This window comes from Heterodontus francisci, chromosome 3 (genome assembly GCF_036365525.1).
Source record: "Heterodontus francisci isolate sHetFra1 chromosome 3, sHetFra1.hap1, whole genome shotgun sequence".
Taxonomy (NCBI): domain Eukaryota; kingdom Metazoa; phylum Chordata; class Chondrichthyes; order Heterodontiformes; family Heterodontidae; genus Heterodontus; species Heterodontus francisci.
The window spans coordinates 84,780,430-84,807,905 of NC_090373.1; the positions used below are offsets into that span (position 1 = coordinate 84,780,430).

General features: G+C 45.1%; 1 protein-coding gene across 1 annotated transcript in view; it reads left to right on the forward strand.

Annotated features, from left to right (window-relative positions):
- LOC137352430 (sterile alpha motif domain-containing protein 12-like) overlaps nt 1-27,476 on the forward strand; it is a 68,773-nt gene that overhangs the window by 34,953 nt on the left and 6,344 nt on the right. The window contains exon 4 of the mRNA XM_068017848.1: nt 5,145-5,285. Coding sequence (XP_067873949.1) covers nt 5,145-5,285 — 141 coding nt within the window. The remainder of the gene's footprint in view (nt 1-5,144; nt 5,286-27,476) is intronic.

Genomic DNA, 27,476 nt, shown 5'->3' on the forward strand with positions numbered 1-27,476 from the left:
TGACGCGCCCACGCTAGGATGCACACATGGTGCACACATGCAAATAGGGACAGAAAAGAGCAGAAGAAAAATAAAGTAGAGAGGTTTGAGGCAGTCTCTGAAGGGGGTTTCTTGTTACTGTTTGTGTTTCCAGCTCACCATAAAGTCTTTGATTGTAGACAGCTCTTACTTTTCGTTGGGGCCCAGTATTCTTCTTAAACTTTGTTCACTAGGAGACTTTTCTCTCTTTGAGTTTATGGGTCTTCAATGGCCCTTATTTAAGTTTGAAATACTAGACTTGGACTCCCTCAAACTAAATGTTAAATTCAATTATATTATGATCGCTGTTGCCTTCGCTATGAGGTCATCAATTAATCCTATCTTGTTGCACGATACCAGGTCTAGTATAACCTGCTCTCTGGTTGGCTGCAGAATGTACTGTTTTAAAAAACTATCCCGAAAACATTCTATGAACTCCTCATCTAGGCTACCTTGTCCCATCTGATTTTTCCAGTCTATATGTAGATTAAAATCCCCCATGATTATCACTGTACTTTTCTGACAAGCTCCCATTATTTCTTCCTTTATACTCTGTCCAACTGTGTGGTTACTGTTAGCGGGCCTGTACACCACTCCCACGAATGGCTGCTCGCCGTTATCATTTCTCATCTCTACCCAAACTGCTTCTACATTCTGGTTTCCTGAATTTAGGTCATCCCTCTCTAATGTGCAATACCATCATTAATTAACAGAGCCATCCTGCCACCTTTTCCAAGCTTCCTGTCCTTCATAAATGTCATGTACCCTTTAATATTCGAGTCCCAATCTATGTCATCCTGCAGCCATGTCTCTGTAATGGCTATCAGATCGTACTTATTTATTGCTATTTGTGCTATCAGGTCAGCAAAGCCTTCAATCTATGTGTTACAAAGACCATAGGTGCATTAAATAGGGATTCCAAATCCCTATGGATTTGTACATGGTGCACCCCTCCACCGCCTTTGTTCGGCAGAGAGTTTCATATGTTGACTTTTTTTTAATAAAATAAAACCACCCACCATGTACAAGGTGCAGGCTTTCGCATTCACCCACAGCCTGTCCAGCACTTAACTCCATAACAAAGCATGCGGTGTCCCGGGCCACTGGAAATGACAATGTCGCAAAGCCAACGCAGACACTGTGGGCAAGAGTCCTGAACGCAAACTGTCGAACCACAGGACAGCTTCGCACACTGACAAGCTTTGCAATTTTCTGTCATGACACAACCAATTCATCCACGAAGTTGCAGGTGACACTAATGCTACTAATCTTGAAGATCAGAGTATAAGCACAAATGAGCGAGCAGACCATTCAATGTTATCGAGCACATTAATTCCATTATTCTGCTAGAAGCATTTGCATCCATTCATATTTCATGTCCAGGAAAAGAGGGAACTCATTTACTCTGGGCAAAAGTGGACATGGGTGCCAGTGCAAACATTTTACCCCTATGCATCTTACAACACATGTATCTGGTTAAGTGGCATGCCAAGATAACTCTGGCCAACACTCAGCTAACTGCTTACAATGGGTTCCCAATCCCATGTCTCAGATCCATTATTATTAAGTGTTATAATGATTTGGATTGGAAACCCCAACTTTTCTACGTTGTTCAAACGACTGGACCTGCTATCACTGAATTGTGAACAAGCAGTGACCTAACCTTAATAACCATCCACAGCATCAGGCGACGCCAAGCCTCAGATGGTGTCTAGAAGGAGCCTTGCAACAAAAGAGTGCAATGTGGGTATGGCTTTCCATGTTTTCCAATGGTTTTCCAATTTTGCCTATATTGTGGCTAGAAGATAGAAGCTCTTTTTGACTTCTGCACACCTTGTGGTTTCAAGATTCCTAAGGGTGAGAACAAGGATGAAGCACAGCCTGTTACATCCAACATACAGCATCTCCAGTGCGAACTGTATCCAGTGCATGAAGTTAGAGATGTTCTTTTAGAACAACGCAGGAAAATGAAAGAAAGGTATGACAATCACGCTGGGAGTGAACTTCCCAAATTAGCTATTGGTCAGCATGGGAACAAGTTCCCCTCCAAGTCACACACCATCCTGACTTGGAACTATATTGCCGTTCCTTCACTGTCGCTGGGTCAAAATCCTGGAACTCCCTTTCTAACAGCACTGTGGGTATACCTACCCCAAATGGACTGCAGCGGTTCAAGAAGGCAGCTCACCACCACCTTCTCAAGGGCAATTAGGGATGGGCAATAAATGCTGGCCTGGCCAGCGAAGCCCACATCCCATGAATGAATAAAAAAAAAGTTACCATTCAAAACCCTATCACTGGTACGTGGCGTTCTGCAACAGTCTCTAAAGTTCGACCAGTACCATGTTCTTAAGACGTAACTACACCTACTGGTGTTACATTGCATCATAACCGAGGTCAAATCAGAGCTGCTCATAATTCCAAGTCCATGGAAGACTCCATTGCAACTCGTACAAGATCGAAGACAATATCTCAGGCAGATTCCACACATACATCTTCCATGACATCCAGTTCACAAACATTTGTATCCTAGACCTGCTACCCTGTTTCGAAATCTGGCAGAGTTATCAAACCACCTTTGTGCTTTTGCAATTGCTGTTCTTGCATATCATTGTTTCTTTTGTGGTATCTCATGATACTTTTCAGTATATGTATATAGTTAACTTCTACTTGCCTAAAGAAGATGTTTAAATTTGTAAGTCAGGATGATGTGTGGCTTGGAGGGGAATTTGCAGGTGGTGGTGTTCCCATGCGTCTGCTGCCCTTGTCCTTCTAGGTGGTAGAGGTCACGGGTTTGAAAGCTGTTGTCAAAGGAGCCTTGGTGAATTGCTCAATCTTTGTGCATATTTATGCATCTTTCAAGCTAAATCTTTGTGCATATTTGTATGCAAGCTTTAAACAAGTGGCTTTGATTGTGACTAAAAATTAGTACAGCAATACAATTACTTTTAATCTCTTGAAGCTCAGAACAGAGAAGAAAGTGGTGAGAAAATGTTGCAGGTAAATAGGTGAATTGTCGGAATTGCATGTATTAGTAATTGACAAATGGGATAGTGCTGATGATCGTTTGAACGCCTGGATGTGGAAGATTTGGAACATAGAAGAGGGAGTGTTAGTGACTGGAAGAACTGAGATGAGATTTGCAGGATGTAGGAACGTTGGTAGGGGCAGCTGTGGTGTTCAGGAGCACTCAGAATGAGGTATCAGGGTCTGGTAGAAGTGGTAGAGGGGTATGGAAGAATTGGGAGGAGCTTTTATTGTGAGTTGAGTGTAGCAATGGTGAGAGAATGGACTTGGGGCGGGAAGCATTGGGAATGAAGATTATTAGGTGAGAATATGGAGAGGGGTTGTGAGTGCTGTTCACAAATACATGGTGATGGGGGTTTCTTCATGGGTAGGTTGACCATGAAGGGTGGAAGCAACAAGAAGTGTCGTGAAAGAGCAGTAATTGCATAAAGAGGCGAATAAGTGAAACAGAGAATGGGAAGAGGGGTGGCAGCTGGGTTGAGGATGGGTTGATGAATGTTTTCTCATATAAGAAATCTACCCCACTTTCCTGAAAAGCTCTTCATTCTGTGTAACCGCCAACATCCTGCAAGCTGGTGTTAAGAACTAGTCAAGGTTCAAAGTTTGGTTGTGCAGGGGACAGTGCAGATGCAGCAAAGTGTTTCTTAATATTGTTTCCAAGCAGTGACTGGCGATACAACTAAGTACAACTAAGTATGTATTTGAAATAATGCAGATTTCTCCACTGCCAAGGAAAACCTTTCCACAAATTCCCAGTCCTTTTGTGACTGGCCACCTCTCCCACTACCTCTACCTGCTTCATAACCGCCTACTCTCCTTGTCCTGATTGCAACTCGATCCTTTTTCTCAGTGCTCAGGATTTTGTTCTGCTGAGAGGGGTTTGGGGGATGGGCCCAGTTGCAGCAAAGGAGGAGGGGACCTAGTCACATGGGTGAAGGGGACTGCAGTTGAATATTTTGAATAAGGCAGGTATCCACAGTGCATGGCTAAGCATTCAGATAAACTCAGAAGGGCCTGAGTCCCTATTTAATTTAACAACTTGACATTGTGCTCTTAAAGGGACACAGCCCATCTCATAAGAATAATACATTTTGTATTACAGCTCTGTCCTTTAAAACACAGCATATCATCCAATTTAGCATTATCAACATCACAGGAGATGCAATAGTACATGTGTGTCTAATTCCTTCTCTCTATTGGCACTAAGAGTTAGAGTTGAAGAGAGCTGACCGGTTTAGTGCTGTTACACAGCACAGGATGATAATATAGTTTATGGAAGGCTACTGCAAGTGAAAGGTCTCAAAGGGCATTTACCTATGATTAACACCCTATCCAGCCTATTCTGGTGAATGTGGACAATAAACTACATTCAGACGAAGGACATGTGAAAGGTAAGTAATTTAACTTGATATGCTTTGCTGTTCTGAATTACAACTGGGGCTGACACTGACACTGATAGCAATTATAGACCCTCATAAACTGTGTTCCGACTGATTAATGTGTCTTCTTGACACTGCAGAATTTAACTTGTTTTTCAGCTTTCGGCCTGAAACTGAATGATCTATGTAATCAGAATTCTTTAGAGTGGAAAGGCCTAAAGTTCATTACTTGCTTTGTTGAAATTGCATCATTATTCTCTGAAATGGCTCAGAATACAGATTGTGTAATTTTCTTCTTTGCAAATTGAAAATGAGGTTTGCACTTTCTTTGTTTATAAGCAGTGGGTTGCCAAAAGTTAAGATTTTCTTACAGCTAAATTAAAAAAAATCCTAGACCAGCAAACACATTAGGATCCTGGTTAAAGCATACATTAAAAGTTGTATTTCTTAATTATTGGCTAAAATGGTTTTTAGTTTACATGTAGGTTTCTTAAAAATGTTGAAATTAGTATCACAGTTCATAAAAAAAAATAATGGAGATGCTTGTGAAATGATTTTTGTTTATGAAAATTCTAATTCTATCAAAGTTTTGCGGGGTAGTGATTATGCTGTAATCAGAATTAGTTTCCTAAATGGTAGAAAGCTTCACAAATTGTTATTAAAAATAGGTAAGCCCATCCAAATAAGTAAATGCTTATTTATACAGTGTATTACCAACAGGACGTGCTTTGTTGAGACTCACTGCTGAAAAGTTGGAACAAATGGGCATTGGCCAGGAGAGCCATCGTCAATCATTGCTTCAGGGAATACTGCAACTGCGTATACAAGATGATGTGGAAGGTCTTACTGCCTCCTTTGCAGGTATAAATAAATCAGGCTTTCAAGCACTACTAACTTTTCTTTCTTTATTGTAATAAATTAAAGCACCACCAACAAACAATTTGTTGGTTTAAGAATGAGGTTAAATTAACATGGTTTGATCATGGTTTGAACCAGATCTATGTGAAAACTTTAAAAATAATATTGTCAAAAGATTTTTGATGAGTGAAAATCTTGATATTATTTCCTTAGGACAAAACAGTCAGTATTGCTATTATAATAACTATTTCCAATTTTTCCATTTTGTATATGTAATATATTTTTATATACCTGTCCACCACCATTGCTGAAAGTAAGTTGGAGCACAAGCTACATTTTAATAGAGTGTTTGACATGTATTGCCTGAATTACTGTGACTGATTTAAGTCAAATTTAATTTTTAGCAGTGTTTGGGAAATGAAATTCTGTGAAAACTCTAAGTAAATGATTATTCTTTTACTTGTGCATTTAAATTTTTATTTCATACTATTTTAAAAACTGAGAATGTACAGGAGGATGCATCAATTGAAGGTAAGTACTTGGTCTTTAGCAGGACTTAGCAGAGAGAATGAAGTTTAACTTCACTTGGGAGTAATCTGGTATTGGTGGGGGCCTGGGAATTCATAGGGATGAATTTACTGAGCCCATCGCAGGTCCCAGCGGCGGACCCGTAAGTGGGCGCCATCGCCGCTTGTCATGTGTGCGGCTGGCCGACCATGATTACACAGCGGACAGCCACTTCTTATAACGGAGATGTGGGACCCGTACAATTTGCGATGGGGTGGCCCCTGAGGTGCTAATTGTGGCATCAGATGACTCTGGAGCAGGTGCTGGCACCATATTTAAAGCTCTGCCAGCCCTGCTTGCTGCCTTTGAGAGAGTTACTGTTTTCTGATTGCTGCTGGACCTGGTGTGGTATTAACTCCTGGACCACCATACTACGCCCCACCCCACCCAAAATGAGAGAAGGATGACGCACTATGTCAGTGACAAGACACGGGGTGGCCCCATGGTTTTGCAAGAAGAGATCCTCCTGCTTGACCAAGCAAGCCTGGATGAAGATAGCAGAGGATGCAAGCAGCTGTGGGGTCACCCCCCAAACATAGGTGCAGTGCAGAAAGATAGTCAATGACCTTCTTCATTCTGCCAAGGTGAGTCCTCCATGCCTCTCTCCTCTTTGGGGCTTGCATGTGGCTACATGGGAGGCAGTGCAACATGGGGAGGGAGACACTGCAAAGGCGCTGGCAAAGGGGGTTAGGCATCACCGCATCCTGCCAGATACATGGCTGCCTCTCAGTGACAGGCCACCTTCTTTCACAACTCACCCCCATTAAATCCCCTGAGAGCAGACGTGAGGAAAAGCCATTTAGAAAACCCCAGCAGGGGACGAGAGGCTGCCATGAGCAGAACAGTTCTCTTGCTTTTCCTGCAAGCTCTTACTATCTCCCTCTTTCCACTTGCTGGACAAGTGAGCCCATAACAGTAGGAGATCATTAGGACTGGTGGAGGAATTCCAGATATACGGCCTCTGCTGACGGCTGAGGAGAAGGCATTGGAGCTAGTGGGGATCCAGGGCGGCCACTTAGTAGTGAATGGTGAGACTGGAGTCTCAGCACAAGAGAGTGAGGATTGTCTTCATTCAGCATCCAACACACTTCTGGAGATCCACATCATGCATGGCTGGCATGACGAGATCTACACAGCTTAACCCACACATGTATGTGCTCTCTCATGCAAGTTGGTGTTCACAGGAGGCTCCAACTGATGGAGAACAGCCATCGACCTCTAAGGAGGGGCAGTCAGAGGATGCACCATCACATGACTCTCCTTTACCTTCCACCAGTGCAGATACGTTCACCAGGGTGAGTTTCTGCTTGGCTGTAGAATCAGGGTCACAAGCCGGTGAGAACTCTGCACTGAGCAGCTGGCTGAGGTTGAAACAGCTGAGGCCACTGAGTCAGGGGACTCTGGGTGGCCAGGGCCATAATGAACCCATGCTGATGACTAGCCTCTGTTGTCGACAGCACAGGGCATGCTGGAATTGCAAAGAGAGGTAAGACAACATCTGGCGGAGATGCAGAGGTCATGTGCAGCTATGAGTGGCCGATGGAGGAGTCCATCCATGCCATAGTGCTGCCATGTTTCAGTTCTGTGAGTGGATGGCTTCCTTCAACGAGAGGTTGGCAACCCTCATGGAGAGTCAGATCCCACAAATGCGCACAGACCTGCACACCATTGCCTTGACCATGAGCTCTATGCGGCAGTGACATGGAGAGAGAAGGATGAGATGCCTGGAGTCGTCTCCAGATCCTCGTCCTTCTCTGGTCAGCAGGGAGATTCAAGTGAACCTTGGAAGGGAGGAGGAAAGGCTGACCGCCATAGCTGGGAACTCCCCTCAGGGCATTCTGAGTATGGACAGCGGCTTCTCAGCCCCTCCGCCAGTGAGCCCAGCTCCACCAGCTGCAATGCCTGAGGACAGTTCTGCACCTGTGCAGTAGCCCCTCAGCTAGCCGGGGCCTTCCAGACCTCAGGCAGCCAGAGGACGGCTGCTGAAGTCATCCCAGGCCAAGGGGCAGCCTGATCAGCAGCCTGCCTCGAGCCCAGCTGCTATCGCGGGGCTCACATCACGTAGAATCACTTGAAAATGTAATAAAAAAAGCACGTAGACACATTTGGGGTTTCACAGCCATTTGACATTTGCCGTTTGTTTTGTGTTAAAAATTTCTATCATTATTGCAGTTCACGTTCATCGTTGGTAAATGCTTATTCTATTATGCCTTAATTGTCAGGGGAGACGGTGGCAAAGTGGTAATGTCACTGGACTGGTAATCCAGAGACCCAGGCTAATACTCTGGGAACTTGGGTTCAAATTCTGCCACGGCAGCTGGTGGAATTTAAAATTCAACTAATTAATAAAAATCAGGACTTGAAAGCTAGCCTCAGTAATGGTGATCATGAAATTACCATCGATTGTCATAAAAATCCATCTGGTTCACTAATGTCTTTTAGGGAAGGAAATCTGCCATCCTTACCTGGTCTGGCCTACGTGTGACTCAAGACCCACATGTCATTAACTCTTAACTGCCCTCTGAAATTCAGTTGTACAAAATCGCTATACAAAAATTGAAAATGAATAAAACCAGACGGAATACGCGGCATCAACCTAGGCAGCGGAAACGACAACAGACCTATCAACCCTGCAAAGTCCTCCTTACTAACATCTGGGGCTTGTGCCAAAATTGGGAGAGCTGTCATAACAACTAGCCAAGCAACAGCCTGACATAGTCATATTCACCGAAACGTACCTTACAAACAATATCCCAGCCACCACCATTCCTGGGTATGTCCTGTCCCACCAGCAGGACAGATTCACCAGAAGTGGTGGCACAGTGGTATACGGTTGGGAAAGCATTGCCCTGGGAGTCCTCAATGTTGACTCTGGAACCCATGAAGTCTCATGGCATCATGGGCAAGTAAATCTCCTGCTTATTACCACTCACTGCCCTCCCTCAGCTGATGATTCAGTGCTCCTCCATGTTGAACACCACTTGGAAGAAGCATTGAGAGTGGCAAAGGCACAGAATTTACTCTGAGTGGGAGACTGCAATGTCCATCATCAAGAGTGGCTCGGTAGCACCACTACTGGCTGAGTCTTGAATGACATATCTGCCAGAGTGGGCTTGCAGTAGGTGGTGAGGGAATCAATAAGAGGGAAAAACCAACTAGGCCTTGACCTCACCCATCTACCTTTTGCAGATGCATCTGTCCATGACAGTATTGATAGGAATGACCACCGCACAATCCTTGTGAAGACGAAGTTCCGTCGTCACACTGAGGATACCCTCCATCGTGTTGTGTGGCACTACCACCGTGCTAAATGGAATAGATTCAGAGCAACTCAAAACTGGGCATCCATGAGGCGTGATGGACCTTCAGCAGCAGCAGAATTGTATTCAACCACAATCTGTAAACTCATGGCCTGGCATTTCCCTCACTCCACCATTACCATCAAGGCAAGGGATCAACCCTGGTTCAAATAAGAGTGCAGGGCAGCATGCCAGGAACAGCACAGGCATAGCTAAAAATGAGGTGTCAACATGGTGAAGCTACAACATACGACAACTTGAATGCCAAACAGCAGAAGCAGCAAGCAATAGACAGAGCTAAGCAATCCCACAACCAACAGATCAGATGAAAGTTCTGCAGCCCTGCCACATCCAGTCATTAATGGTGGTGGACAATTAAACATCTAACCAAAGGAGGAGGCTCCACAAATGTCCCCATCCTCAATGATGGGGCGGAGCCCAGCACATCAGTGCAAAAGAAAAGGCTGAAGCATTTGCAAGGAGTGCCGAGTACATGATCCAACTCGGCCACCTCCTGAGGTCCCCGGGAGGGGACATATGTCAGTCTTCAGCCAGTTTGATTCACTCCATGTGATATTAAGAAATGACTGAAGGCACTGGATACTGCAATGGCTATGGGTCCTGACAACATTCCAGCAATAGTACTGAAGACCTGTGCTCCAGAACTTGCTGTGCCCTTAGCCAAGCTGTTCCAGTACAGCTACAAAACTGGCATCTACCCAACAATGTGGAAAATTGCCCAGGTATCTCCTGTCCACAAAAAGCAGGACAAATCCAGTCTGGCCAGTTACTGCCCCATCAGTCTACTCTCAATCATCAGCAAAGTGATGGAAGGTGTCATCAACAATGCTGTCAGGTACCACTGAAACAGCAACAACCTGCTCACTGACACTCAGTTTGGGTTCCGCCATGGCCACTCACTCCTGACCTCATTACAGCCTTGGTTCAAACATGGACAAAAGAGCTAAACTCAAGAGGTGAGGTGAGAGTGACTACCCTCGACATCAAGGCAGCATTTGACCGAGTGTGGCATATCGGCACCCGAGACAAATTGAAGTCAATGGGAATCAGGGGGAAAACTCTCCACTGGTTGAGTCATACCTAGCACAAAGTAAGATGGTTGTGGTTTTTGGAGGTCAATCATCTCAGTCCTCAGGGTAGTGTCCTAGGCCCAACCATCTTCAGCTCCTTCATTAATACCTGCCCTCCATCATAAGTGGGGATGTCCGCTGATGATTGTATGATGTTCAGTACCGTTCATAACTCCTCAGATACTGAAACAGTGCGTGTTCATATGCAGCAAGTCCTGGACAACATCTAGGCTTGGGCTAATAAGTGGCAAGTAACATTCATGCCACACAAGTGCCAGGCAATGACCATCACCAACAAGAGAGAATCCAACCATCTCCCCTTAACATTCAACAACATTACCATTGGCGAATCCCCCACTATCAACATCCTGGGGATTACCATTGACCAGAAACGTAACTGGACCAGCCACATAAATACTCTGGCTATAAATGTAGGTCAGAGGCTGGGAATTCTGCAGTGAGTAACTCATCTCCTGACTCCCCAATGCCTGTCCACCATTTACAAGGGACAAGTCAGGAGTGTGATGGAATACTCTCCACTTGCCTGGATGAGTGCAACTCCAACAACACTCAATAAGCTTGACACCATCCATAACAGAGAAGCCTGCTTGATCGGCAGCCCATCTTCAACATTCACTCCCTCCACCACCAATGCGCAGTGGCAGCAGTGTGTACCATGTACAAGATGCACTATAGCATCTCACCATGCCTCCTTCAACAGCATTTTCTAAACCCACGACCTCTTCCACCTGGAAGGACAAGGGCAGTAGATGCATGGGAACACCACCATATGCAAGTTCCCCTCCAAGCGACACACCATCCTGACTTGGAACTATATTGCCGTTCCTTCACTGTCACTGGATCAAAATCCTGGGACTCCCTTCCTAACAGCACCATGGGTGTACCCGCACCCGATGGACTGCAGCGGTTCAAGAAGGCAACTTGCCACCACCTTCTCAAGGGCAATTAGGCATGGGCAACAAATGCTGGCCTTTCCACTAATGCCCACATCCCATGAAAGAATTTAAAAAAAAGATGCTGTCTTCACCCTTCCTCCCTCATTGGGCTGCCAGTGTAGGTACAGCCCTTCTTTGGTAAGTGTCTTAGATGTGCCAGAGCTCATGGCTAAGCTGGGTGCTAGGCACATAATCCAGATAGAAAGGAGGCGACAGACTGAATGCGTTGAGGTGAGTCTTTACTGAGTTCACTCTGAGAGGCCATCATGGTGGCTGGAAGTGGCTAAGTATGAGATTGTCTCTTGCATCCCTGGTGCATTGCTCAATGTGCCTGGCCTCCGGTGCAAGGGGCTCATGATTCAGTGCTGCCTGCTCATTAGCCTCCTCCATGTTCTCCTCGTCGGTTAAGGACTGATGATCAATCATGTCCTCTTCATGCAAGGCGTCCCCCCTCTGCAGCGCTAGATTTTGCAGAGCACAGCAGACCGCCACGGTATATGAGACCCTCGCTGGGGCATACTGCAGGGCTCCACCGGATTGATCCAAGCAATGGAATCTCATCTTCAATAACCCAATGTAGGCCTGCTCGATGGTTGCTCGGGTGGAGCAGTGGCAAGTGTTATACTTCTCCTCCGCTGCATTGCGAGGGTTTCTCACAGGAATCAGTAGCCATGTCATCAATGGGCAGCTCTGGTCCCTGAGAATCCATTCCTGAAGGGGAGCCGGGGGCCAGAAAGGCTGTGGCACCTGGGATTGTCAAAGTATGTAGGTGTTGTGGCTCCTTCCTGGGATGCGGGCACACACCTGTAGGAAACTCGTTCGGTGGTCGCAGACCAGTTAAACGTTGATGGACTGGAAGCCCTTTCTTTTGATGAAGGTGGCTGGCTATTCCCTTGCATCAGGGAATCCAGCAATGGCTCTGAAGCCAATGGCCTTCTTGGCATAACTGTCAGGATCGGTCCGGTAGTGCACATAGTCACTGGCCCTCTTAAACAAGGCCTTGGTCACCTCCTAGATGCAGCGGTGGGCTACTGCCTGGGAAACCCCACACATGCCCCCAGTGGATCCCTGGAAACATCCAGAGATGTAAAAACGTTTGTGTAACTTGACCTTCAGGGCCACTGGCATAGGGTGACCACTGAATGTCGTAGGTTGTAACTCGTCCTGTAGCATTGTGGATAAGTCGGTGACGGCCTCCCTGGAGAGCCGCAGTCTTCGCTGACGATACTGCTTGGACGTTTGGAGGTAGCTGAGTCAAGTCCAGTCCACTCTCTGCCGCAGGTGGGCCCTTCTTGGCATGGCCGGCTACTGTCGCTCACGTCATGGAGATTCACAGGCTCCCTCTATTGAAGGTGCTGCATCGCGCCATGAAGGTCCACAAAGACAGGGTGTATGAGGCCAATACCAGGTAATCAGTAGGCCTCCAGAGCACTGTCCTTGCAGAGATGAAGTTGCCTTGGCCCCTCGGCTTACGTGCTAATGACCCTTAGTGCCCACCCTTGCTGAGAGCCAGCCCAGCACCCAGTAGTATGGTCACCCACTCCGGCTACCCGGTCCTGCCACCCAACCCTCTCACCTGAGACCAAGCCCTCTCGGTACTACCATCCGAGACCAATCTCACCTGTGCAGAGTGCACGGCATTGCAGGCCAACAATGTCGCCCTCTTCCCTGATCCAGTGCTCATAATGGCTGCCTCCCAATCGTGTCACTGAGGCCTCACCTCGGTGCTGCCACCTTTCAACTGGGGATCTGAAGCCACATGGGGGTCGCCTGCCATCCACTTAATTCCAAGCCCCCATTGAATCACAATCAATTGCATGTTAATGTATTATAACTATCTGTTCAGCAATTCAAATGGCAGTCTCATTGCGCAGGGGCAGTGATGGCCTTGGAGTTTTCCCACCACTGACAAAATCCAGAACCAACGTCACAACATTGGATTTCCAGGCGGTCGGGTCCGATGCTATTCTCTGCCCCCGCAACCACCACCCCCCCCCTCCCCACAACGCCTCTATGCCCGCTCCAAATGGCCTCCCAAAATTCAGCTCATAGGTTTGGCAGGTTGGAGAAGATCTTGCAGGCCCCATTGTGAAGGGGAAACCCGAGGCTGGCAGAACTGAGAGTTGGAATATATTGCTTGGCTCACTACTTATGGTAGGTCTGCAAGGCGGAGAGGCCACAGGCCTGAAAGCACTTGGGGATGGGGTTTGAGTTTCTCATCAATGGTTTATAAGTTTCTGAAATAAATGTCTTGTGATTGTTTCCTGGGAATGTGTTTCTCTTTTTTTTTTATTCGTTCACGGGCTGTGGGTGTTGCTGGCAAGGTTAGCATTTTTATTCTCCATTCCTAATTGCCCTTGAGAAGGAAGTAGTGAGCCAGCTTCTTGAACTGCTACCGTCTGTTTGATGTAGGTACTCCCACAGTGCATTTAGGTAGGGAGTTCTAGGATTTGGACCCAGTGATGAAGGAATTGTGATATGGTTCCAAGTCAGGATGATGTGTGGCTTCGAGGGGAACTTGCAGGTGGTGGTATTCCCATCATCTGCTGCCCTTGTCCTTCTAGGTAGCAGAGGTCGTTGGTTTGGAAGGTGCTGTTGAAGGAGCCTTGGCAAGTTACTGCTGTGCATCTTATGGATGGTGCACACTGCTGTCACCTTGCATCGGCGGTGGAGGGAGTGAATGTTTAAGGTGGTGGATGGGGTGCCAAACAAGTGGTCTGCTGGCATCGAGCTTCGTGAGTGTCATTGGAGCTGCACTCATCCAGGCAAGTGGAGAGTATTCCATGACATTCATGACTTGTGCCTTGCAGATGGTGGACAGGCTTTGGGGAGTCGAGAGGTGCATTATTCTGTGCAGCATACCCTGCCTCTGACCTGCTCTTGTTGCTCTAGTTAAATTTCTGGTCAGTGGTGACCCTAGGATGTTGATGATGGGAGATTCAGTGATAGTATTACATTGAATGTCAAGGGGAGATAATTAGATTCTATGTTGTTGGAAATGGTCATTGCCTAGCACTTGTGTTCCATTTGTCACTTACCAACCCAAGCCTGAATGTTGTTCAGGTCTCGTTGCATGCAGCCATGGACTGTTTCATTATCTGTGGAGTTGTGAATGGAACTGAATTCTATGCAAACATAGGCGAACATCCCCACTTCTGACTTCTGAAGGGAAGGTCATTGATGAAGCAACTGAAGATGATTGGGCCTAGGACACTGCCCTGAGGAACTCCTACAGCGATGTCCTGGGGCTGAAATGATTGTCCTCCAACAACCACAACCAGCTTCATTTGCATTAGGTATGACTTCAATCCATGGAGAGTTTTCCCCAATTTCCATTGACTTCGATTTTACCAGGGCTCCTTGATGCCACGCTCATTTAAATTCTGTCTTGATGTCAAGGGCAGTTGCTCTTGGCTCACCTCTCTTGTCAATGTTTGGACTGAGGCTCTAATGGCATCCGGAGCTGAGGGGTCCTGGTGGAATTCAAACTGCGCATTGGTGAGCAGGTTATGGTTGAGTAAGTGCAGTTTAATAGCACTGTTGATGACACCTTCCATCACTTTGCTGATGATTAAAAGTAGACTGACGGTGTTATGATTGGTTAGATTAAATTTGTCCTGCTGTTTGTAGACAAGGCATAGCTGGGCACTTTTCTACTTTGTTGAGTAGATGCCAGTATTGTAGCTGTACTGGAACAGCTTGGCCAGAAACACAGCTAGTTTTGGCACCCAAGCCTTCAGAAGTCTTCTCTGTTTGTCCCTTTCTCCATTTCTGTCATTCATCTATTTTGTAAGGCTGTTTGTTATACATAATATTTTGAGTACACAATCACATACATTTTATGAGGGCTTGTACCCATACATAGTTTGTGAAATCACTGCATGTCCTGTCTGCATTTTGTCTGCAGGAGGAATGTATTGCTGCATCAGGAATCAGTGCCTTGGGACCATTACAGGTTTTGGCGGCTGAGACACCTTGTTTGGTCCTGGATTTCGAACTAATTTACATTGGGATGTAGGGAGAGGGGAGCAGGGCATGGACAGGGTCTCCTGCTGCGTGCTTTTTAAGATTTGAAAAAAGCTTTTTTTTCAACCTTAATATGCATAATGGTAGTCCAGTTTTTGCAAAAGGTTAACAAAAGCAGTTAGGTATATATTTCAGTTTTTCTAACTATTCCTTTTACTAGTTACCAAATGTTAAGGCTAATGATTGTGATTGGTGACATTTACCTGTGACTCATGTTGACAGATCAATCCACTTATTTAATATATATTTAATATGTGCATTTTCTCCTTCCGTGAACATAACTAATTGCTGGAACTGTAGCTATTTTATATCTTGAGGGGATTTTGTAACCTGATATTGAATTAAAGATTGTGATTAATAACTTGTTTCAGAAACACTTGGCACTTGATTTCCCATGATGGTGCAATAGTGCATCAAAGAACTGCTGACTTGCAGTGAAAGGAAATATACCTCAGGGGGAAACACTTAATCAAAGCTGACAGAAAGAGGACTTAGAATGTGCTGCAGGTTATAAGTGCTTGCTTTTAATTTTTTTTATAAAAGTATTGCATTTTTGTTGTAAGTAATGAACATTATTATTGAAAATGAATGAAAATTCTTTTAACTTGGTGAATGTAATTTGTAACTTATCAGCACGGTAATCAATAGCAGTCACTTTTTAACATTTCAACAGTTTTAACCTGTTTTCTTTTTAATTTGGACCTGGCCCTCTTCATTTGTTAAACTTTCACTAACGCCACAGTGCATCATTTAACAGCGTAGAAAATAGCCATTTATGGCTGATGCAATTTGCACAGAAATGTTACTTTCCTTTACAAAATATAAGAGCAGTTAATTGAAAGTTTTTTTTTCTTTGTAAAATTACGTCATTTTACGATCACAAAATTTAGGATTGTTCTCCTTGGAGCAAGGAGATGGAGGGGAGCTTTGATAGAGGTGTACAAGATTATGACAGGCTTAGATAAGTTAGGCAAGGAAAAACTGTTCCCATTAACTGATGGTACAAGGACTAGGGGACACAGACTGAAGATTTTGGGCAAGAGATGCAGGGGGAATATGAGAAAGAACTTTTTTTACACAGCGAGTGTTAATGACCTGGAACTTGCTGCCCATGAGGGTGGTGGAAGTGGAGACAATCAATGATTTCAAAAGGAAATTGGATGGGCATTTGAAGGACATAAACTTGCAGGGCTAGAGGGATTGAACGGGGGGAGTGGTACTGACTTTTTGCTCTGCAGAGAGCTGGCATGAACTTGATGGGCCTTCTATGCCGTAAATAACTGTATGATTCTATGCCTTGGCTACTCACCTCCTGATTTGGCATAACCACCTCCAACAATACTACTGCTCCTTCGCCATGGACATTTCTTATTCCAGGATATTTTAGCAAGTAAGAGGTCTCCAAACTCCTCTTCAGCATTACCAACCATCTCCTCAGATTTTTCTCTCCCTCGGGATTTCTATCTTCATCTTGAACCCTAAAAGAGAGGAGCTGTTGAATGATTTTATCAACAAAATCAAGGTTATTTGCTTAGTTGCTGCTGCCTGCACTTTTCAATCTCTCCTTACATTCCTTTATCTTTCTTCAGCAGGCAGAGAACACATTGTTAAAGGAATGTGAGTGGCATGGACACTTGCTTTCCCCCTTATGAATGCATGCATCCCATGATAAGAATTGCATTGCCTCTTTAAACCAACTGTCCTTCAAAACTAGCAGAATGCCTTGTGGCAGGTAGTGTGCATTCATGGATTTCGTTTGAGTTTTAAAATTTTTAAAAATTCATTCACGGGATGTGGGCGTCGCTGGCCAGGCCAGCATTTATTGCCCGTCCTTAATTGCCCTTGAGAAGGTGGTGGTGAGCTGCTTTCTTGAACCGCTGCAGTCCATGTGGTGCAGGTACACCCACAGTGCTGTCAGGAAGGGAGTTCCGGGATTTTGACCCAGTGACAGTGAAGGAACGGCGATATAGTTCCAAGTCAGCATGGTGTGTGACTTGGAGGGGAACTTGCAGGTGGTGGTGTTCCCATGCATTTGCTGCCCTTGTCCTTCTAGTTGGTAGAGGTCGCAGGTTTGGAAGGTGCTGTCGAAGGAGCCTTGGTGCATTGCTGCAGTGCATCTTGTAGATGGTACACACTGCTGCCACTATGCGTCGGTGGTGGAGGGAGTGAATGTTTGTAGATGGGCTGCCAATCAAGCGGGCTGCTTTGTCCTGGATGGTGTTGAGCTTCTTGAGTGTTTAGTTTAGAGATACAGCACTGAAACAGGCCCTTCGGCCCACCGGGTCTGTGCCGAACATCAACCACCCATCCAGGAGTTGCACCCATCCAGGCAAGTGGGAGAGTATTCCATCATACTCCTGACTTGTGGACAGGCTTTGGGGAGTCAGGAGATGAGTTACTCGCCTCAGGATTCCTAGCCTCTGACCTGCTCTTGTAGCCACGGTATTCATGTGGCTACTCCAGTTCAGTTTCTGGTCAATGGTAGCCCCTAGGATGTTGATAGTGGGGGATTCAGCGATGGTAATGCTGTTGAATGTCAAGGGGATATGGTTAGATTCTCTCTTGTTGGAGATGGTCATTGCCTGGCACTTGTGTGGTGCGACTGTTACTTGCCACTTATCAGTCCAAGCCTGGATATTGTCCAGGTCTTGCTGCATTTCTACATGGAGTGCTTCAGTATCTGAGGAGTCACGAATGGTGCTGAACATTGTGCAATCATCAGCAAACATCCCACTTCTGACCTTATGATTGAAGGAAGGTCATTGATGAAGCAGCTGAAGATGGTTGGGCCTGGGACACTACCCTGAGGAACTCCTGCAGTGATGTCCTGGAGCTCAGATGATTGACCTCCAACAACCACAACCATCTTCCTTTGCGCTAGGTATGACTCCAGCCAGCGGAGAGTTTTCCCCCGATTCTGATAGACCTTTGTTTTGCGGGGGCTCCTGATGCCATACTCTGTCAAATGCTGCCTTGATGTCAAGGGCAGTCACTCTCACCTCACCTCTTGAGTTCAGCTCTTTTGTCCATGTTTGAACCAAGGCTGTAATGAGGTCAGGAGCTGAGTGGCCCTGGTGGAGCCCAAACTGAGTGTCACTGAGCAGGTTATTGCTAAGCAAGTGCTGCTTGATGGCACTGTTGATGACACCTTCCATCACTTTACTGATGATTGAGGGTAGGCTGATGGGGCGGTAATTGGCCGGGTTGGACTTGTCCTGCTGTTTGTGTACAGGACATACCTGGGCAATTTTCCACATTGCCGGGTAGATGCCAGTGTTGTAGCTGTACTGGAACAGTTTGGCTAGGGGCACGGCAGGTTCTGGAGCACAGATCTTCAGTACTATTGCCGGATAAGTGGCAAGTAACAGTCGCGCCATACAAGTGCCAGGCAATGACCATCTCCAACAAAAGAGAATCTAACCATCTCCCCTTGACATTCAACAGCATTACCATCACTGAATCCGCCACTATCAACATCCTAGGGGCTACCATTGACCAGAAACTGAACTGGAGTAGCCATATGAATACCGTGGCTACAAGAGCAGGTCAGAGGCTAGGAATCCTGAGGCGAGTAACTCATCTCCTGACTCCCCAAAGCCTGTCCACAAGTCAAGAGTGTGATGGAATACTCTCCCACTTGCCTGGATGGGTGCAACTCCAACAACACTCAAGAAGCTCAACACCATCCAGGACAAAGCAGCCCGCTTGATTGGCACCCCAACTACAAACATTCACTCCCTCCACCACCGACGCACAGTGGCAGCAGTGTGTACCATCTAAAAGATGCACTGCAGCAATGCACCAAGGCTCCTTCGACAGCACCTTCCAAACCTGCGACCTCTACCAACTAGAAGGACAAGGGCAGCAAATGCATGGGAACACCACCACCTGCAAGTTCCCCTCCAAGTCACACACCACCCTGACTTGGAACTATATCGTCGTTCCTTCACTGTCGCTGGATCAAAATCCTGGAACTCCCTTCCTAACAGCATTGTGGGTATACCTACCCCAAATTGACTGCAGTGGTTCAAGAAGGCAGCTCACCACCACCTTCTCGAGGGCAATTAAGGATGGACAATAAATGCTGGCCTAGCCAGCGACGCCCACATCCCATGAATGAATTAAAAAAAATATTGTCAAGGCCTTTGCAGTATCCAGTGCCTTCAGTCGTTTCTTGATATCACACGGAGTGAATCGAATTGGCTGAAGTCTGGCATCTGTGATGCTGGGGACTTCAGGAGGAGGCCGAGATGGATCATCAACTCGGCACTTCTGGCTGAAGATTGTTGCAAATACTTCAGCCTTGTCTTTCGCACTGATGTGCTGGGCTCCCCCATCATTGAGGATGGGGATATTTTTGGAGCCACCTCCTCCAGTTAGTTGTTTAATTGTCCACCACCATTCACAGCTGGATGTGGCAGGACTACAGAGCTTAAATCTGATCCGTTGTTTATGGGATCGCTTAGCTCTGTCTATCGCATGCTGCTTAGGCAGTTTGGCATGCAGATAATCCTCTGTTGTAACTACACCAGGTTAATACCCCATTTTGAGGTATACCTGGTGCTGCTCCTGGCATGCCCTCCTGCACTCTTCATTGAACCAGGGTTGGTCTTCTGGCTTGATGGTAATGGTAGACTGGGGGATATGCGGGCCATGAGGTTACAGATTGTGGTTGAGTACAATTCTGCTACTGCTGATGGCCCACAGCGCCTCATGGATGCCTAGTTTTGCATTGCTAGATCTGTTTGAAATCTATCTCATTTAGCATAGTGGTAGTGCCACACAACACAAAGGAGGGTATCCTCAATGTGAAGGCGGGACTTTGTCTCCAGAACAACTGTGCGGTGGTCACTCCTATCAATACTGTCATGGACAGATGCACAATGGTCCTTCAATATTTTTTTAGGTTACCATTGTATAAGTCAGTTTCCCTGGCACAAAACTGATGACACAAAGGAGGTGTATGTATGAAGCTTCTGTCATTAGTACAGAATGTACTTTGAGAACAGTGACTTGCCTTTGCCATCCTTGTGCAGACGATGAATCTCTTCCTAATCTGAATGGTAGTTCTTGGTGGTAGTGGAGGTTGGATTGACTGCTTCAGCTATCTCCTTTGAATGCATTCTGCCCTTAATCTTCATGAATAGCCCTTACGCTATTCATAAATGTATTGGAGAAACTTGCTGCTGAAACTTTGAAGCATTTGCCCCTTAAGGCATTCTTCTACAAGGCTGCTGTTGTGCGAGAAGTCATGTCTACCTTTTAATTGTCTACAACCTTTTAAAAGCTGCAGCAGCACTCGATTTGCTTCCCTTCCAGCAGCAGTAACCCAATGAGGAAAGGTATTAATACTACAACAACCCCACTCTGCATGTATAATTAGGGCTCTAGGAAGAAATTTCAGCACAGAGTACTTTAGATGGGTCAGTTTTTGTCCAGTGTGTGCAGGAGGGTTTTCTGACACAGTATGTAGACATGCCAACCAGGGGCGATGCCACATTGGATTTGGTACTGGGTAATGAACCCGGCAAGGTGTTAGATTTAGATGTGGGTGAGCACTTTGGTGATAGTGATCACAATTCGGTTAGGTTTACCTTAGCGATGGGCAGGGACAGGTATATACCGCAGGGCAAAAATTATAGCTGGGGGAAAGGAAATTATGATGCGATTAGGCAAGATTTAGGATGCGTAGGATGGGGAAGGAAACTGCAGGGGATGGGAACAATCGAAATGTGGAGCTTATTCAAGGAGCAGCTACTGCGTGTCCTTGATAAGTATGTACCTGTGAGGCAGGGAGGAAGTTGTCGAGCGAGGGAGCCGTGGTTTACTAAAGAAGTTGAAGCGCTTGTCAAGAGGAAGAAGAAGGCTTATGTTGGGATGAGACGTGAAGGCTCAGTTAGGGCGCTTGAGAGTTACAAGCTAGCCAGGAAGGATCTAAAGGGAGAGCTAAGAAGAGCAAGGAGAGGACACGAGAAGTCATTGGCGGATAGGATCAGGGAAAACCCTAAGGCTTTCTATAGGTATATCAGGAATAAAAGAATGACTAGAGTTAGATTAGGGCCAATCAAGGATAGTAGTGGGAAGTTGTGTGTGGAATCAGAGGAGGTAGGGGAAGTGTTAAATGAATATTTTGCGTCAGTATTTACAGTAGAGAAAGAAAATGTTGTCGAGGAGAATACTGAGATTCAGGCTACTCGGCTAGATGGGATTGAGGTTCACAAGGAGGAGGTGTTATCAATTTTGGAAAGTGTGAAAATAGATAAGTCCCCTGGGCCAGATGGGATTTATCCTAGGATTCTCTGGGAAGCCAGGGAGGAGATTGCAGAGCCTTTGTCCTTGATCTTTATGTCGTCATTGTCGACAGGAATAGTGCCGGAAGACTGGAGGATAGCAAATGTTGGCCCCTTGTTCAAGAAGGGGAGTAGAGACAGCCCTGGTAATTATAGACCTGTGAGCCTTACTTCAGTTGTGGGTAAAATGTTGGAAAAGGTTATAAGAGACAGGATTTATAATCATCTTGAAAAGAATAAGTTCATTAGCGATAGTCAGCACGGTTTGTGACGGGTAGGTCGTGCCTCACAAACCTTATTGAGTTTTTCGAGAAGGTGACCAAACAGGTGGATGAGGGTAAAGCAGTGGATGTGGTGTATATGGATTTCAGTAATGCCTTTGATGAGGTTCCCCATGGTAGGCTATTGCAGAAAATACGGAAGTATGGGGTTGAAGGTGATTTAGAGCTTTGGATCAGAAATTGGCTAGCTGAAAGAAGACAGAGGGTGGTGGTTGATGGCAAATGTTCATCCTGGAGTTTAGTTACTCGCGGTGTACCGCAAGGATCTGTTTTGGGGCCACTGCTGTTTGTCATTTTTATAAATGACCTGGAAGAGGGTGTAGAAGGGTGGGTTAGTAAATTTGCGGATGACACTAAGGTTGGTGGAGTTGTGGATAGTGCCGAAGGATGTTGTAGGGTACAGAGGGACATAGATAGGCTGCAGAGCTGGGCTGAGAGATGGCAAATGGAGTTTAATGCGGAAAAGTGCGAGGTGATTCACTTTGGAAGGAGTAACAGGAATGCAGAGTACTGGGCTAATGGGAAGATTCTTGGTAGTGTAGATGAACAGAGAGATCTTGGTGTCCAGGTGCATAAATCCCTGAAGGTTGCTACCCAGGTTAATAGGGCTGTTAAGAAGGCATATGGTGTGTTAGCTTTTATTAGTAGGGGGATCGAGTTTCGGAGCCACGAGGTCATGCTGCAGCTGTACAAAACTCTGGTGCGGCCGCACCTGGAGTATTGCGTGCAGTTCTGGTCACTGCATTATAGGAAGGATGTGGAAGCTATGGAAAGGGTGCAGAGGAGATTTACTAGGATGTTGCCTGGTATGGAGGGAAGGTCTTACGAGGAAAGGCTGAGGGACTTGAGGTTGTTTTCGTTGGAGAGAAGGAGGAGGAGAGGTGACTTAATAGAGACATATAAGATAATCAGAGGGTTGGATAGGGTGGATAGTGGGAGTCTTTTTCCTCGGATGGTGATGGCAAACACGAGGGGACATAGCTTTAAGTTGAAGGGTGATAGATATAGGACAGATGTCAAAGGTAGTTTCTTTACTCAGTGAGTAGTAGGGGCGTGGAACGCCCTGCCTGCAACAGTAGTAGACTCGCCAACTTTAAGGGCATTTAAGTGGTCATTGGATAGACATATGGATGAAAATGGAATAGTGTAGGTCAGATGGTTTCACAGGTCGGCGCAACATCGAGGGCCGAAGGGCCTGTACTGCGCTGTAATGTTCTAATTCTAATTCTAATTCACATTGGAGATGGACTGATATGGCCATGTGGAAGTTCTGCATTGTTGCTCGCCTGCCAATGGGAGGTAAATCAGCCACAGATCTCTAATTGGAACTATAGATGTGTCTATATAATGAAACATCATCACTGGCTTATAATTAACAGCATCACCGCAAAGTGCTCCCATGTCAGTTCCACATTATCCAGGTTGATGAAGGCTGTCAATGTACAATTAGAGTTCACGAATATATATATATAAAAAAATTTCACAATAGTAACTGTGAAGAACAAACAGAATTTCAAGTTAATTAGATTTCAGATTAGATTTTACCACGTTACGGGGGGTGAGAATGGAAAAGGCTGTGTGCTTGACACTATTGGATGAACTTTTGCAACAGAGATCAGATTTGAATTACAGATAACACAAAAATGTAAATGTTTTATAGAGTACTAGTGTATTGTTTTCATGCTCAGTATTGTGGCAATAGTAATTTTAAAGGGAGAATTTCATCCATTGGCAATGTGGAGTGACATTGCATTCATGACTTTGCAACAATATTATTTAACTATATACTGCTACTGTGCAGGTTTGTTAAATTTAATTTATAATCTCTATGAAAAGATATATTGCATTTTGGAGGAAAGTGATAGACGGTAGCTCTTGGGAGGTTAGTTATTTTGCTGGTGTATAATTGCAGACACAAAGCAGGAGCATTTCTGCCTGACCTCTCAGGAGTACACATAGATGATGGCAGATATGAATAACATCATGTTTTGAGTTAGTCAATTTATGACTGAACCTTTGATAAAATGATGAATGGAAAGTCATTTTCATTGGAGTTGTATATTTTATCATGAGTAGCATACTACTGCCCTCTGCCCAATAAATCTGGTATAAAGTGTTTTCAGATTTTGCTGAAAATTATCAGTGATAGCATCTGCTAAGCATATTCTCCTAATGGATATAAATATACTGTTATACCCACTATTTCATTCAGTAAAACATTTAATTAGGAACTTGCTTCCTGGCCTTCCAGTTAAATTGTAAAATGGATATTAAGTTGGAGGACAGTAATTTTTTATAATGGATATCCATTTAAAAAAATACTGTCTTCCAACTTAGCATCCATATACATATATTACGATTCAGTTTAGTTGTTGTTGCTGATTCAGAATTTAAATCAAAAGTTTATTCCAAAATAATAGCCTACAGCTGAAAGCATGGCACCACAAAGTAGGACTAGACCAAGAACTGTTTTATCTACAATAACATGTTGTGTTTCTAACAATACATTTTTTAACATGAAATTGCTAACGATTTGCTCATAAAGATGGAAATATTGGCCTGGCTATTGTAATCAGTGACAAAGCAAAGATGCTTATCGCTGACCTCAAAAAAAAAACTGTGCTGAGAGATCTAGCAATCACTGTGGTGAGAGCTTTACTCCTCTTGACATGCATTAATTGTAGCATAATTTAATGGGGATTTCCGATGTCGTGCTGCAGTGATGTCATCAGGCTGTCCAAGCACCAATCACAATAAAGAATTCTCACAGACAGCCAACCAGGAAATGAAAAGCAGTAATAATCAAACCACCTATTAAAAGTTTTGCAGAGAGAAATAAAGATCCAGGAAGAAGCTGAAATATCATCAACAAACTTTTAAAAAAAAAAAGCTAGTTTTAAAAAAGCTAGAGGTAATCATAATGGAGACATTTAACAACATTCCATGAATATAAAATTATTTTTTCAGGGCTAGATGCAAAATTTTCCATTCCAAAGGAATGGCTCCTAAATTGAGAGAACTTTGGAAGAATATAGTTAGGGCATTTACAATGTTCTTATCTACTTCCATTCAACCCCTGGGATAGAAACCATCTGGTCCTGGGGATTTGTCACTCTTTCGTGCCATTATTTTCTTCATCAGTGATATTTTGCTTATATTAATTTTGGTGAGTTCTTGTCCCTGATTCAGTGCTAGGCTCCATGGGATTTCCAGCTTGCTAACCTATTTCTCTACTGTAAATACTGACACAAAGTAATTATTCAAAATGTCTGCCATTTCCTTGTTTTCATTGATGGTATCACCATTATCAGTTTTCAAGGGCCCGCTTTGCTCCTGGCCATCCTCTTTTTCCTAATATAATTGTAAACATTTTTTGTTGATTTTGATATTCCTTGCAGGTGTATTTTCATACCCTTTTTTTTGTAGCTCTCTCTGTTTTTTCATCCTTTGCTGTTTTTTTTGTATCTTTCCCATTTGCCAGGATCTGAGCTTTTTTTTGCATTTTTGTATTTTTTTTTTAGTTTTATGTTGTCTACCTCTTTAATCATCCATGGCTTTTTTTTTTTGGCAAGTTGAGCTCTTGCCCCTTCGGGCAAACCAAACTGGTTCTGTACCACATTAAATTCTTTTTTGGACACCTCCCACTGATTTTCTCTCTTTTTACCCCTTAACAGATATGCCCTGTTTACTATGGACAGTCTCTATCTCATCGCATTGAAATCAGCCTTACCTAAATCTAGATTTTTAGTACCTTTTTCGTGTTTCTCCCTTTCAAACACTGCATTAAATGCAATCAAATTACGATCGCTATTCGATAAATTTTCACGCACCGCTGGGCTAAGGGTTAACTCAATCTGATTCAGTTATAAATCTAATATGGCCTCCACCCAGGTCTTTTAACTACTACTTACAATGTGAAGTTAAGGAAATAAAATTTATATTGAAAGTGGTGGGACAAAAATGACAAGATAAAAGGCATTCTGGCTGTTAAACATGCGCCCAGTAAAATTTTTAGGCACTTGCATTCTGTATTCACCCACAGGCAGTGTGAGAGCATGGTGCCCAGGGATAGGCACCAACATGTTGTACCATGGACATTTGACATAATTATTGACTCAGCCACAGACATGAGGGCAATTATCTGTATATAAAGTGTATAGCCAACCTAATGCCATCAAAACACAGTTCAATTTGAAACACATTTCTCCCTATTTAATGAGATACCTGGCATTGTTTTTGCTTGCATAAGTAGTCAATGTCTGCCAGCACACTTGATATAACGAAGCAGAAAATTCGGATAGAAGACAGATCCATCTGTCAGGAATGATGGTGATCTCTCTCTCTCTCCCCCCTCTCTGTGTCCATCTCCCTCTCACCCAACTGTTCATTCCCCCCCACCGTGTCTATCCCCCTTACCCCCCTCTGTGTCTATCCCCCTATTCCCCCGTCTGTGTCCATCCCCCTATTCCCCCATCTGTGTCCAGCCCTCTCTTCCCCCCTCTGTGTCCATCCCTCTCTATCCCCCCTCTGTGTCCATCCCTCTCTATCCCCCCTCTGTGTCCATCCCTCTCTATCCCCCCTCTGTGTCCACCCCTCTCTATCCCCCCTCTGTGTCCACCCCTCTCTATCCCCCCTCTGTGTCCATCCCTCTGTTCCCCCCTCTGTGTCCATCCCCCTCTTTCCCTCTCTTTGTCCATCCCCCTCTTCCCCTCCCTCTGTGTTCAACCCCCTCTTTGCCCCTCTGTGTCCGTCCCCCTCTTTGCCCCTCTGTGTCCATCCCCCTCTTCCTCGGCTCTGTGCCCATCCCCCTCTTCCCCACTCCCTCTGTTCCTTGGGCCGGTGCTTGTTTAAAGGGCTGCCTGACTCTCAGTTGCTCCCTCCGCCCTGCGCCTCTGGCTGTGTGCTGGCCTGCTTCTCAGTCTCCTCTCTGCTTCTCTGTCCCCACTGGAGCCATTCCTGCTCACTCCCTGAATCATGCGAAAACAGCAGGGGCAGGCAATCCCAGCATGCCTGTGCTATTGAACTGCCAATCAGCGTTCATATCGCCCAGGCAGCCCGCTGTCAGTCACAGACACTGAGCAATCATACACCGGCATCTGCTGACTGTCAGACGCAGGTCCTGCCTCCACCTGACGTACACTTTCATAGGAGAGCTGTCGATCAAAGCTGAACCACGGGCAGCCCACTGTCAGTCAGACGATTGGTAGGCTGGATGGCAAATACGGACCTCAAATTCTTTTTGCCACGGACATTGGTGTCCATGTACGGGCATGTTGGCAACTCCTGGTCAGATTCCAGGTGCAAAGATAACACCGTCAGACTGCAATTACTTTAAAATTGATAAAAGTTCACTGGATAAGAAGGTCCATTTGGCCCATCCTAATTCATCCATTCTTTCCCCCCAGACCCCCCCCCCCCCCCCCCCCCACAATGAAGCATGCAATTATTTATGAAAAGATATCCTGTCTCTTAGATGTAATGCTCTATCTGGAATTTATTCCACACTGATCACTTTGAAAAGTATTTTCTGATAGCAGATCTAAAATTATCTTTTACTTGTTTGAATTTCTTGTTCTACCCATGCAGCTTAAATTATAGTAAAATAATGGGTTAACAATCTTGTATACCTTCAAGACTACGGGCTGAAATTTATGCTCCTGATGCCAAAATCGGCGGCGGGCATA